Below are 15,291 nucleotides of genomic sequence, written 5' to 3'. Positions count from 1 at the left end.
CCCTTGTTAGATAGCTACTCCCACTAGAGAGTGTGAGCTGGGATGGGGACAGACCAGACTAAGCACGGCTACAACACCTGGGCACCTCATGTGGACTAGATCAGGGAAAAGCCAGGCTGAGCTGATTATTCCTACTGGTGCAAACAAAATTAGAGTGGGTGAGGGTTGGTTGGGCTTAGCCACAGCATCAGCTGGTAGAAGCTGGCGCTGGGGGCTAATTCTGTCAAGTCAAACCACAGAACCATCGGGAGAGTGCATGATCTGGGAGTGGGAGTGGCCTAGGAGGGAAACAGTGGGCTCCTCCCTCTTGGGTTACCACTTCCACAGGAGGACACGAAAGCTAGGACAGGGGCTAGAGTGGCTAGACAGACACCCAACAGCATCTGCGTGGGCTACATAGTGGAACTGGTTAGATGGAACTAGGCTTTAATACCCACTGACATGTACGAGAGCCGAATGGGATGTGGGACAGACTGAACTAGTCTCCCGCACATACTGGCAAACCAGGGTAGGGGGCGGGCCTTGTGGGGGTTATTGTGAGTTGCTCCAACTAGGCTGCAGCTCCCACTGGTTTATGCGAGGGACGAGTATGTGCTGGACAGAACCAGGCTGAATTGCAACAACCATGGATTCCAGTGGAAGATGGGGCTGAAAACAGAACCAACCCAGCAATTGCAATCACCAGCTGATTGGGGAGATGGACTGTGCTGGGCCCTGTACTTGCTGGCACATACAAGAATCTGGTCTGAGAATACCTCAAAGTTTCTTAGGAGATCTTCCCAATTGAACTGCTGGACTCAGAGCCCTAACCAAGAAAAGACAGAACAGAACAGGTCAATCAACCACCTCAGCTATATGTTGGCAGCAAAATATGGGCCAAATGGAGACTCTATGATGGACTATGTCAACCAGTGGATTCTTCAAAGACCTCATAGTGCTAGGAGCAGCAAGACCGGCAGCGATTCATAACTGTTGAACTATCAAAATCACCAGAGCAAGAACCTCAATTCATGCCCTACATGCAGGACCTGGGGAGGGTGGGAAACTGGGTGGGCCTTCTCCCTTAATATCCCTCTTTAAGCATGAAGGAAACAACATGGAAATAATAGTCTTACCTACTTCCCTATAGCCCTTGAACCTTTTTACGCTAATTAACTATGTAAAGATTGTCCAAATATAATTAAAAAGAAAAAACAAAAGTTTATCCTTTTAAAGTATGTAATTCACTGTTGTTATTTAAGCATATTCACAGATTTCAGGGTGATGAACTAACACCACATTCTAATTTTAGAACATTTCATCAGCACAAATAAAATCCCACACCACTAGTGGTCACTTTCTATTTTGTCCGCCTTCCAGCCTTTGGCAGGAGTCTACTTTCTAGCTCTCTAGGCTTGTCCATTAGGGAAATTTCCTGTAAAGAAAAACATACAGTAGATGGAGTCTTTTACATTTGCCTTTTTCTCTTAGCTTAATGCTTTCTCAAGGTCCTTTCATGTTGTAACTTCTATGGGTATTTCATTCCTTCTAATGTTATATTTCATTGCATGAGCATTATTGTTTATCCATTCATAAGTTGATAGACATTTGTGCTGTTTTACTTGTTAGCAATTGTGAATATTATCATTACAGTATCTATTTAAAAGTTTTTATATGGACAGACACATATATGCTCATTTGTCTTGCAGATATACTTGAATGGAACCATTAAGTCAAATGGTAACTGTTTAACATTGAAGATATGCCAAATTATTTTCCTTTGGAGAATCTTAAAATGTGGTAAGGATGTGGAGATCTTCAAGGTCTTTAATACAGTAAGGAATGACAAAGTGCCTCCACACACTGAAGAGGCTTCTACATTCTAAGATTGAATCCACTTGGAGGCCCAAGCAAAATGACAGGAACGTTAGTCTTACACGGAGCTTGGAGGAATAGAGCTCAAGAGGGACAGTAGAACTATGAACTCATTTGATTCTATGAAGTATAAGATTTAACACACTTAATGCAGTGGCTGGAATAAGGTGCTTATTTTAATATTTTGCTATTATACTCCCAAGACAAAAATAAAGGAAATGGCACTATAGAAGAGCCACTCACTTGAGTAGACCTTCGCGTCTGCCGAGCTTGTCTGGAACGGGCCTTCCGTAAGGACTCTGCTTCCTCATCCCGTACGGGAGTCAGATAGGACCTGCAGAGAAAGTCAGAATGGCAGGGAGGCCATCAGCTGTGAATAGAAAGGACAGAACTCAAGAGATTATCAATATTTGCGTTATGTCCATGGGGAATCATGCCATCTATAAAATAAGGATGTCACCACTTCGTTGTGTCCTTGTAACTTTTGTTTCTCTTCTTGCCTTAATGCTATGCTAGCATCTGTGAAATATACTGAACGGGAGCCATGGTGGGTGCCCAGGATCTGTCCCTGCAGTGCTTCATCAGTAATTGTGACTGTTCTGGTGCTGGAGTTGTGGCACAGCGCATAAAGCCACTGCGGGCAGTGTTAATATCCCATGTGGGTGCCATTGATGTCTTGGCTATTTCACTTCTGATCCAGCTCCCAACTTACAGCCTTGGAAGAATGTGCAGGATGGTTCAAGTCCTTGGGCCCACATGGAAGACCTGGAAGAAGCTCCTGCCTCCTAGCTTCAGATCAGCTTAGCTCTGGCCATTATAGCTATTTGGGGAGTGAACTAGTGAACGGAAGATTCTCTCTCCCCCTTTCTTTCCCTATTTCTCCTTCCCTCTAAAACCCTTACTTTAAAATAAAAATGTGAAAATAAAATAAAATAAAATAAAAATGTGTCTACTGAACACTCAAATCCATTAACATTAACATTCCATGAAAAAGAAAACAAAACAAAACTTGGTCTCCTCCTTTTCTGGGATTCTAACTACTTATATTAAACCTTATTAACAATGTTCCTCGTATGACTTATTTGTTATCTTTTCCATCCTTTGTGTCTGATATTTTACAGTATTCAATCGTTCACTTCATTAATTCTCTCTTTAACTGGTCTAATACAAGCTCACCAAGTGAGCTTCTTATTTTCATTTATTTTATTTTTCAGTTCTAGAATGTCTATTTTTTCTTAGTCTTTGATGAAAGTCTCCATTTTATCTTCTATTTTCTTGAATATTATTAATCAATTATTTTGAGTACTTGTTTAAGAACATCAGGATCTTGTCTTTTTTTTTTTGTAGTAATGGTGTATGGTTTCATGACTTTGGTAATTTTTGAATTTAACATAAAAACTTCAATGAAGGCAGAAATTGGCCATAGTGATAACAGTAACAACTATGATGACTCTTCGCAGATCTGGGAGATGCTGTCACCTTTAGGAGAGGAAATATTTTCCTCTGGAAGTTAGGCTAAGGAAGTGGTTCTCAAAATTCCACTGTGTAAGAATCATAGTGAGGACCTGTGAAATAGAAATTGCACACTTCCAGTAGTATTGACTCTATAGAGGTGGTATTGGTGGGATCTGAGAACATTTATATTTAATTCTCAGCTGACGATGCTGATCTGGGTGGGTGTGGACCACATGTTGACAACCATGGGCACATGGTATTTCTGTTAAGTCCTTAGGATATAATCATCAGTCATCCAAGATAAAAGAATCTATTAGGACTCTTCTTCCTGTAGTCTAGTTTTTATTTCTTTGCCCCGGGAGACTCCTGAAAATTTGGATGTTTCTTTGCCTCATGGCTACTGTTTACATCTTGAATAGCAAATGTCTGAAGGAGAAAAGTATAGTCAAATGCTGAGTTCATTTTGCTATGATTTCCTTCCCTATAGGACCTTGAACCCTTAAGTCAGGTTGTATAAGGCTCACAAAATCATTTGGTCTGCCCTTTCCAAGACCACTGCAAGCAGGATTTAAAATTCAATAAATCTTTAGCAGGCTAATTTTTAAGCTGACAATTTTGCATGACCTGAAAATGATGCTATAAATATCTATATGGCCCTTGGCAGAGAAATGGCTCCCCACCCCTGCCTCAAAGTTCTTGCTTCTTAATAACTGCCCAGTATTTTCAGAGATTTAAAAATATATATTTATCCATTTTCTAATTATTCTTAACAGGAAAGTTATCTTAAACAAAACACACCCTCGCCTGAAGCAGAAGTCCCGGCCAGGCAGTGCTCACGTTGCCATATTTGTCCCTCAATGTGGACTAAACTGAAATTCTGATGTATCAGTCTACTTTAAATTTTGTAAGCATGAATCCTCCCTTAACATATTTCTGTCTTCTGAGTGAACTAAGCAAAACAAAACAAAAACTCTTCTAACTTATGGTTCAGACATTGGAGATAACGACCGTATCAACTAGTGACTGGTAACTCAGATCTTCACGGGCATCGTGGTGCAGCAGGAAGAACAGATACCCTGATTCTACTTTCACATTTGCAATTAATGCTCTGTTTGACTCTAAGAGAATCATTTAATTTCTTGGAACTTATTAACTTAAAAAAGAGAGGGTCAGTCTACAGATTTTTAAAGACTTATTTATTTATTTTTCTTTAATTTGAAAGGTAGAGTTATATAGAAAGGAGAACCAACAGAGAGGGTGGGAGGGAAGCAGGCAAGGGGGCGGAGAGAATCTCTCGTTCCTCACATGGCTACATTGGCTGAGCCTGGGCCACGCAGAAGCTATAAGCCAGGAGTTTCATTTAGGTCTCTCAGTGTGTTTAGCAGCCTGAGTATTTTGACTATCTTCTGCTGCTTTCCCAGGTGTACTAGTAGGGAGCTAGATCGGAAGCGCAACAGTCTAAAACATGAATTGGTGCCCCTAGGGGCAGTCGTGTGACTGGCGGGGCCTGTAATGCTACAATGATGGCCCCAAGTATATAGTTTTAAGGCCCCGTCTAGCTTTAAACCATAGTAAATCCATAAAAAGGGTTTTCAAAAAAACCTCATAAAAATGAATATTATGAAAAAACTATGCATGAGTTTCAAAAATTTTGCACTATATTAAACTTAGCTTTCATTCTTTTTCCACATCCAAGAATTATTTGAAATCCTAATATCAATACCAATTCTGAACAAATAGTCTCTAGGTTCTCTGACTAAAATATAAGGGAAGAGATTGTGGCCCAATGGGCTAAGCCTTTACCTGGGACACCCACATTCCTTATTGAAGTGCCTCCACTTCTGATGTAATACTGCCTCCACTTCTGATTCAGCTTCCTGCTAACGCACACCCTGGGAGGCAGGGGATGACGGCTTAAGGGCTTGGGCCTCTACCACCCACATAGGAGACTCAGATGTTGTTTCGAATTCCTGTTTTGGTTTGGACCATCCCTGACTGTTATGGGAACTTAAGGCTTGAACCAGTGAATGGAAGCTCGATCTCTCTCTCTCCAGCCTTTCAAGTAAATAAAAATAGATAAACCTCAAAAAAGTTTCCATCATCTTAAAAAAAAGATAAATATCTATTCATTAGTCTGACAGAAACCTAGCAGATATCCAAACATTTACAGAAAAAAAACCTCTCTGTCTCTTCTCCTCCTTTCTGTATATCCACTTTCCAATAAAAGTAAATGAATCTTTTTTAAAAATGGGATTAGAAGGTGTTTGTTTTGGTGCAAAAGTTTGAAATTCATGCATAATGTTTTTGTAATATGCATTTTCATGAAATTGTGAGGATTCCTCATATAGTTGTTCTTAATATCTGTGCTTCCAAGATACCCCTTAACATGCTGATGATCTCAAAATTCATGGAGGCTCAAGGACCTTATGTAAAATGATGTAATAATTGCAGACAACCTATATATACCCTCTAGCATCCTTTTAAGAACTCTCTAAGTTAATAATAGCTAATGTAATATATATGCTGTGTAAATAGTTGTTATACTACATTGTTTGGGGAATGATAACAAGAAAAAGATTGTATATGCTCAGCAGATAGAATACCCCCACCCCGTCAATATTTTCAACTTTGGGTTGGTTGAATTTACACATACAAAATCCATAGGTAGGGGTACTGTGGTGCAGCACCTAAGCCACCGCTTGATGCCAGCATTCCACATCAGGAGTTCAAGACCTTCTATTCCACTTCCAATCCAGCTTCCTGCTAATGTACGTGGGAAAGCAACTAAAGACGGCTCAAGTACTTAGGCCCTTGCTACACAAGTGGGAGAATCAGAGGGGGTTCCAGTGTTCCGGCTTCACACTGGCCCATCCCTAGTCATCAGTAACTTGGGAAGTGAACCAGTAGATGGAAGAGCAAACAAATCTTAAAAAGAATCTATGGACACAGAGAGCTGACTGTATTCAGTTTCTATATCCACGGGTCACTTTCTTTGGTATTGTTCAATAGAACTGTGTATGACAGAGGGAAAGTTGTATACCTACCACAATCTAATTGGCTAAGGGTTACTTAAAATGTTGCTGGTGTGCCTGAGGAATTCCTATTTCTATCTAACTTTAATTAATTTAAGCAGTCACACATGATTACCAATTACTATACTGGACTGCATGGCTCTAGATACCCTAAGAATCCAATTACAAGATCTTACTGTCAATTCTGCTTCTTAAGCCTAGAAACGAGAATCAACTCACACACTATTAACAGAGTAGAATCGTGCCATGAATAAAGTTTGTTAGCTAGTTAAGTCCAACAGCAGAAAAATGAATTCATTTTTTTTCTCAAAGTTCTTTTTCTTCTATGCTTCCCAGAGTGAACGTTACAGGAAACTTACATTTTTACACAGAGTATTTTTCAGTTTTATCAGGTAGTGCTGAGGCTCCTACCTTCAAGCTATTTATAGGCACAGCAAATAGGAATAAGCACACAGATGTGGAAGGCTTTAGAGAACTAACTGCAGCACTGACACTCTGCTGCTTCCATATGCCTCACCCCAAAGCACCCCACATCCCCACAGTCCCCACTGACAGAGAGAGCTCGGAGAAAACAGACCGTTACCTCCTTGCGCAGGCCTGCATAGCAGCATGAAGGTCAAGAGATGCGTGGAGATGAATAGCAAGAAAGGTAAGTGGCTGCTGGGAAAGACTGCAGTCTCAGCACCCGGTCTCCCTTGGAAACTAGCAAAGGCTTGCTGTGCCACCGCTATCCAGCAAGCCAGAGGCGAAGCCTGCAATTTGCTAAGAAAGCTGCTACTAGCAAGGAGGAGGAGGAGAAAGAAGGGGAGGGGAAAGGAGAGGAAGGCAAAATCTTGGGTCTTGGAAAAGCCAGTGCTGCTGATAATTCCTAAAATACCATTCCATTAGATGCATATTTTATACACTGTATCAAACCAATCAATATGACATCTCATTTGCAGAAAGGGAGGGAGAGGATTTCTTCCTGATGTGAAAGAAGATACAGCAAGGGAGATGCATCATTCTCATTCTGGGTACTATTTCATTTGCCCTTGGGCTATGCTAGTTGCTGCATTCACCCAAGTGAGCTGTAAATACAGCCCCTGGAGGCACAGGCCGTCTGGTCAGCGAGCAAATGCCAACAGTGGTGAAGATACAGATAAAACACAAACAGTGACAGCCAGAAATGTAGAGACAAACCATCAAGTACTCTACCAATGGGTTAAGGACTGTTCAATTTGGCTAGCTAGCTACAGGCCAGAAAAATGTCCAGATTTAATATGCCACCTATCAGGATAGGATCTGATATCACAGGTTGGAAAAATTGCATGCCAATGCTCGTGTGTCATTGGAGTGTCTTTGCCTTTCTAATCCAACACTGAGATCAGAGCTGGAGCTGAAGCAAGAACCCACAGGCACACTCCAGTCAGCAGAATAACTAAAGATAAAAAGAAAGGTATTTTCCTTCAGCCAATCTAAGCATTTCCTGAATCCTCTGGACCATTAGTTTCTAACAGGGTACAATTTTACCCCACAGAAGGCAACAACAAAGAACTACCTGGCTCAAAATTCAACGGTGCTGAATTTGCAGGCATTAAGGTTAGCACATTTTTCCTGCAAAGGCTCAATATAAATCTTTCAGGTTGTGAGCCCTAAAGTGCCAAAGCCATCAGGACCACACATAACTGAATGAGACTGGCAATCCACTGCTTACCACACTAAAGTGACAGAACCAAGCAGTTGCAACGAAACCCAAATGGCTTGAAAAGAATAAAAACATTGACTCTCTAGTCCTTTATAGAAAATGTTTGCCCAGCCTTGCTCTAGTCTCGACATATACAGCACCATACTAGGGCTCAGAGAGCTCCTTCTGTGTAGACAATGTTAATCTGGTGTTTCTGTGACCTAGCTCAAATAAATAAGGAAAAGCTACATGGGCCTGAATTCTTTTCCATCTGAACATTTGTTCTATTAAAAACATGCCAGCCTCAAGTGCCAAAGCTAGTTTTGCAAATCCCAGTGCTTTACATATGTAGGTCACTTTACAGTTAGCTCCTTGGTTACAGCAGGTGCTAGTGATGCCAAGGATGGCAGGTTCCAGCAAGGCCAGGCGGTACTGCTTTACCTCACACTCACGGGCTGGACCAGCTGGACCTGGCCAGCTGTCTCAAATATTGATCACTGACGACAAAACAGACCAGAAACAATCCAAATCTTAAGCACCAGGGAGAATGGTTTAAGCAAATTATGGAACAAAACCACTCATATGAAGCAATACTATAAGCCATTAAAAGATTAACAAAAACTAATAAAAATACACAACCAGCAAAAAATATTCATAGCTGGAATATATGAAGAAACTGTTATCAGTAAAAAAAAGCAATAACCTAAACAACATAATACAATGTATAACCACATAATTCACAAAAAAAGAAAACAGAAAAATCTATAAATATAAGAGAAAATGTCATTTCAACAGCAGTAAAGAAAAATTAAAACATGCAGAAGCTACTTCACCTTTCCTAGATTAGCAAGAATTAAAATAAGTTTTTGTCTTCCCTCTTTCTGTAAGTCTGGCTTTCCAATAAAAATAAATAGATAAATCCTTAAAATAATATTTAGAGGGGTCAACATAATGGCTCAACTGGCTAATTCTCTACCTCCAAGTACGGCATCCCATACGGTGCTGGTTTGAGTTCCAGTTGATCCACTTCCCATCCAGTTCCCTGCTCATGGCCTGGGAAAGCAGTGGAGCACGGCCCAAGGTCTTGGGATCTGCACCCACATAGGAGACCAGGAAGAAGTTCCTGGTTCCTGAGTCTTTGGATCATCTCAGCTCCAGCCACTGTGGCCTTTTGGGGAGTGAACCAGTGGATGAAAGGTCTTTCTCACTATCTTTCCTCTCTGTAATCTGTTTTCCCAATAAAAATCAATAAATCTTTAAAAAAAGAATAAAAATAAAATAACATTTCAAGTATAAATGATAAATTATAGGCATTTTGATATATTGCCAGTGACAGTATAAGCAGAATAATAATCAGGTATCCTGCAGTAAAGGTACATTTTGTTCTTCAGAATCAGATATTGTAATTGGAACTCAACACCCTTAGAAACTCCTTCACCTTGTTATAAAGAAATACATACAGGAACGGTAACCGCATCATCCTGAGTGTCAGTCACACAGGAAAGACCCCCATGATTATCAGCACAGGAAAGAAACCAACTGTGGTACAATCATGAAAAACAAGCATTTAAAAAGAGCAAACTGAGTTGAATATAAGCAGTACATCCTGGAATGATATGTACAAAATGATCCCTTTTATATAAAAACATGTAAATGCACTATGTATCTGCACATAAATGAATAGCAGTAAGGAAGATCTGAGATAAATAAACACCAAATCCAAGACAGGAAAGCTCTCTAGAGAATGGCAATGGAGAAACAGAGACTTTATGTGGTACTTTTCAGATTTTATATTGCAGTAAAGGTGGTAAAATAAGATTTGATCAAGCCAGGATACAAGTAAATAGGTAGTTGTAAGGCATAACAAGTTTTAAAAGAGAAAAAATCGGGCCCGGCAGCGTGGCCTAGAGACTGAAGTTCTCACCTTGAACGCACTGGGATCCCATATGGGCGCCGGTTCTAATCCTGGCTGCTCCACTTCCCATCCAGCCCCCAGCTTGTGGCCTGGAAAAGCAGTCGAGGACGGCCCAAAGCCTTGGGACCCTGCACCCGTGTGGGAAACCAGGAAGAAGTTCCTGGCTTCAGATCAGCATAGTATTGGCCGTTGTGCTCACTTGGGGAGTGAATCATTGACGGAAGATCTTCCTCTCTGTCTCTCCTCCTCTCTGTATATCTGACTTTCCAATAAATAAATAAATCTTTTTAAAAAAATAAATAAAAGAAAAAATTCATATATATTATTTCCTAACAAACACAATATACAAACATATTAGTGACATTGTTGATCTTAAGAGTATGCCGAATGTTTACACTCAAAGTTACTGTGGAAAATTTGGTCATTTTAAAGGTAAGGCTAAAATCTTTTAACTTTGAAAAAGTAATCATTGATATTCAAACAACGTTTACCTCTCTCTCTAGCACTTTAAAGTGAAGTGACTAAATAAAAAAAAAAACAAAAAAAACAAAAACAAAGCATGGCCTTGCAGGGACACAAGAGTCCAGCACACCTAAACGGAGCTAGTTACACCATATCACTAGTGTGCATCACAACCTTGCAGATCCACCCTTCTTCATCCCAGTCTAGTTTATGCAGCTGATCCACTTGGAACTACAATTCAGCTTCTTTTGCTTCCCAACTTCTAACCACTTTCTCCTACAGTATCAAACCAAGTATATTATCCTCAAAAACACTCCCTCCCAGGAATTGCATAATCTGCCTGGTCAACAGAGAAAAGGGATTAAGGATAGTGAGGGTCTGGCTAGCATTGCTACTCTCTGCCTTGCAAATAAAATTAAATAAGCATTTTACAAAGGAAAAAGGGTATTCTAACCTGTGTATATAAGGAAGCTGTGTTTGCTTCAGGTAGGCTGTCAATATTAACACCAGTGGAAACAAAACATTCTGACCAACTACAGAATCATTACTATTGCCTCTGGAGGAGAGAAGAAAGTATTCAGGGAAGCAGGGAAAACATTTTTTTTTTAATATTGATTTATTTTTTATTGGAAGTCATATTTACAGAGAGAAGGAGAGACAAAAAGATCTTTCATCTGCTGGTTCACTTCCCAAGTGACCACAATAGTGTTAGTTCGGCTGATCTGAAGCCAGAAGCCTCTTCCAGGTCTCCCACACAGGTGCAGGGTCTCAAGGCTTTGGGCCGTCCTTGACTGCTTTCCCAGGCCACAAGCTGGGAGCTGGAAGGGAAGTGGAGCAGCCAGGATATGAACTGGCACCCACATGGGATCCCAGCAGATGCAAGGCAAGAACTTCAGTCACTAGGTACAGAGCAGAGCCCTCTGTTGTTTTTTAATTGACAGTAACTGTACATGGCAATACATGTATACAATGTGTTTGAGCTCATCAGGGTAATTGGTATACACACCTGTGGCTCTTAACCTTCACTGAACACTAATCTGGTCATTTTCCCATTCAATTATTGTTTATAGCTGCTGTCTGTATTTCTACTAAATTAGGGTATTTTTGCTTTTTTTTTTTTTTTTTTTTTTTTTTTAAGATTTATTTTTATTATTTTTTCATTGGAAAGGCGGATATACAGAGAGGAGAGACAGAGAGGAAGATCTTCCATCCGATGATTCACTCCCCAAGTGAGCGCAACGGGCCGATACCATGCCGATCCGAAGCCAGGAGCCTCTTCCGGGTCTCCCACGCGGGTGCAGGTTCCCAAAGCCTTGGGCTGTCCTCGACTGCTTTCCCAGGCCACAGGCAGGGAGCTGGAAGGGAAGCGGGGCTGCCGGGATTAGAACCGGCGCCCATATGGGATCCCGGGCGTGCAAGGCGAGGACCTTTAACCACTTGCGCCACCGCGCCGGGCCCAGGGTATTTTTGCTTTTTAAACAAACAAAAAAGGTGAGTGAGCCATTTTTAGCACAAGTATATTGAGGTTAGGAATCACGTTCTAGTTCTCTTTCTTAGGTTTGAAAACTAAGACTTTCTCAAAGCAAATAAACCCAAAGGCTGGATCATTATACTAGTCAAGGTGACTCTCTGAGAAAGATAAAAAAAAGTTTAAACTATCCCAAATAAATGATGACAGCAAAACATCTCGGTGAATGGAGCCAACGGACATTGGAGGGTGACCTCATCCTTGGATCAGTGAGATCTATAGCATTCCACGACTATCCAAACCACTTAGAACCTTCAGAATATGTGCCCACTGAGACTCTGGCTTGATATAAGGTGGAGTTCCTCGTCCCTGGGATGTGTGCAAAGTCATGAAGGGTTTGCCCCTTTGTCTTTCCCCTTTCCCCAGCAACAAAAAGAAGAAATAACAAATTTGGAAGCAATGAGTTCATCCAATTTTTCCTAAACTTTGATCCATTCCACCCTGATCAACCATGTAACCATTATTTAAAGAATAACAAAAATAAAAACATACAGAAACATCATGCAGGCAACTGTTATCAGCTAATTCAGATTTTCTAATATTTCTAAAAATATAAACACATCTATCAAAGGTTGGAAACTCTTCCAAAGATAAACTTCTTGTTTCTAGCACCTTCACCTAACTGTGGATGAGCCAGGTGAGCTATAAGAGAGCTTCTCTTTGAGTTCTTACAAAGTCTATATTTTCCTTGGGTCTGGCATTATGTCACAGAAGATTGTTTGTTGTACAGCTTGTAATGTTGGCACCTGTATGGATGTCAGTTTGTATTCTGGCCACTCCTAATGGCCTGGGAAAAGCAGCAGAAGACAGGCCAAGTTCTAAGTTCCTACCAGCTACATGGGAGACCCAGAAGAAGCTACTGACTTTGGCCTGATCCAGTCCTGGCTATTGCAGTCATCTAGGGAAAAACTAGTGATGAAAGATCTCCCTCTCTCCATCTCTTTCTGTACCCCTGACTTTGATATTTCCATTTAAATTTCAAAGAGGATAGAATGTTTGAACTTGCTTTACTTTTAGAAGTGGTATTTCCCATGACAAACAGTTCTCAGAAGTTCTATCTCCTCCATGAAGAAGTAACAGGAGAATCCAACCACTGTGGTCATAACACGTTCACAGCACAGAATGGCCCAGAGACTGATTTGTGGGAGGCATTTGGATGGTGAGGAAGAACAAGACTGGACCGTGAAATCCAGAAGGCATGACTTTGATTCCCGGCCTTTTTATTGCTAATTCTGTGACTACGGACAGGTTCCTCAGTCCATCTGAATTCTACTTCTCTTATCTCAGAGTTGTGAGGATTCAATACACCTACCAGGTTGCCAGGCAGATGGTAAATTCCCAAACACAACTTTCTTATCTTAGTTAAGCCTTGCTTATGCCTGAAATCCAACTTAAATTCTACCTCCACTGGCTCCAGAAAACCTTTTCTAACCATTCCACTCTATACAATTGACCTTCTTCTCTAAATTCCTAATATAATTGTCTAATATAATTTTGTATCAAGGAAATACTATGTAATATATACTCACAATTTACTATGTGTATATTTTTTAAAGATTTAGTTAGTTTTATTTGCAAGTCAGATTTTACAGAGAAAGAGAAGGATAAACAGAAAGGTGATCTTCCACATGCTGTCTCACTCCTCAGATGGCCTCAATGGACAAAGCTGGGCTGCTCTGAAGCCAGGAGCTTTCTCCAGGTCTCCCACGTGGTTGCAGGGGCTTAAAGACTTCATCCATTCTCTGCTGCTTCCCTAAGCCATAAGCAGGGAGCTGAATGGGAATGTGGAGTAGTATGACATGAACCAGTGCCCAAATGGGATACTGGCACTGCGGGTGGAGGATTAGGCTGCTATAATATTGTGCTGGCCCCACTATGTGTATGCTTGATGGTCTCAATCCCAAAGGCATAAACCTAGGGTAAATCCCTTTCTTACTAGATCCATACTTCTTATCACAACACTGAACATATAAATGTAAGGTAGTCGCTGAAGATTTAGAACTCTGTAATTTTAGAATATTGACTAGAGGTCCTTTAACTCCCCCAACTAGCCAATTAAGAAACTGAGACCAGATTTTTCAGAGGCCCACCTTGTATGTAGCTGGAGAGTAAGCTAGGCACTCTGCCTGGCAAGCCATGGGGCGACTCCATTGGTGCCTCTTGCTCTTGGGTAAAGTAGGACCACAGTGACAGGGCACAAAGGGCCTCCCTAAACCAGTAGATTTCTATGTTTCCTTTCACTCTTAAAATGCTCAACTGCAAATGATTTAAGCACAAAACAAGGTCTAGGGAGCGTTATACTGGCTTAAATGAGGTATCAACTGACATTCCTCTACTGCCACCTAATGGAAAGAGAAGATTATTAACAGGGTCTTTTTTTTTTTTTAAGATTTATTTTATTTATTTGGTAAAGATACATATGGAAGGAGAGATAGAAACAGTCAAAGAGAGTTCTTGCTGGCCACAACATCAGAGTTGGGCCAGCCTGAGACCAGGAGATGGAAGTTTCTCCCAGGTCTCTCAGGTGGGTGCAGGGGCCCAAACACAAGGTCATCTTTTGCTGTTTTCCCAGGCACACAGCAGGGCGCTGGAATGGAAGTGAAACAGCTGGATTCGAACCGGGACCCATATGGAATTCTGGCACTGCAGGTAGCGGCTTAACCCACTGCTTCATGACACTTGTTCCCCTTTTTTCATTTGAGAAACAGCTGTATTCATTGAACACATACCCAGTAGCTACTATATGTTAGCCTCTGTGATGTGAAGAACATCCCCAAAAAAGTAGCTATAAAAAGCTCACAATGGGGCCCGGCGCGGTGGCGCAAGTGGTTAAAGGTCCTCGCCTTGCACGCCCGGGATCCCATATGGGTGCCGGTTCTAATCCCGGCAGCCCCGCTTCCCTTCCAGCTCCCTGCCTGTGGCCTGGGAGAGCAGTCGAGGACAGCCCAAAGCCTTGGGACCCTGTACCCGCGTGGGAGACCCAGAAGAGGCTCCTGGCTTCGGATCGGCATAGCATCGGCCCGTTGCGCTCACTTGGGGAGTGAATCATCGGACGGAAGATCTTCCTCCCTGTCTCTCCTCTCTGTATATCCCGCCTTTCCAATAAAAAAAATAATAAAAATAAATCTTTAAAAAAAAAAAAAGCTCACAATGCAGCCATGATGAGTGACAACTGCGGTTTAGTTAGTTAAGTCCTAAAAGCAGCAACACAGAAGAACACTGAGGAGGAAGAGCAGCCTCCACCTGGGCTGGGAAAGGGAGGCTAGCAGCTGAGTTTAATCTGCAGGAGTTCTTGCAGGAGGAATGGGGTGGCATCAAGCAGAGACGTGAGAAACACGGCTGGAGCAAGAAGGCTCTTTGTGGACAAGTGGAAAAGGCCATC

The 15,291-nt window shown here is 41.4% G+C and overlaps 1 protein-coding gene across 5 annotated transcripts in view; it reads right to left on the bottom strand.

Annotated features, from left to right (window-relative positions):
* PPP1R12B (protein phosphatase 1 regulatory subunit 12B) overlaps positions 1 to 15,291 on the bottom strand; it is a 205,877-nt gene that overhangs the window by 97,002 nt on the left and 93,584 nt on the right. For all 5 annotated transcript variants that reach the window (XR_005884468.1, XM_040985446.1, XM_040985445.1 and 2 more), the window contains one exon: positions 2,098 to 2,188. Coding sequence is in view for 4 of the 5 variants with exons in the window: in XM_040985446.1 (XP_040841380.1) it covers positions 2,098 to 2,188 (91 nt within the window). In the remaining variant the exon portion in view is untranslated. The remainder of the gene's footprint in view (positions 1 to 2,097; positions 2,189 to 15,291) is intronic.

The sequence above is a fragment of the Ochotona curzoniae genome, unplaced genomic scaffold (assembly GCF_017591425.1).
Source record: "Ochotona curzoniae isolate NIBS_2020 unplaced genomic scaffold, NIBS_Ocur_1.0 contig_430, whole genome shotgun sequence".
NCBI lineage: Eukaryota > Metazoa > Chordata > Mammalia > Lagomorpha > Ochotonidae > Ochotona > Ochotona curzoniae.
The sequence above is the reverse complement of the archived record's forward strand: the minus strand, read 5'-3'. Positions and strand labels throughout refer to the sequence as shown.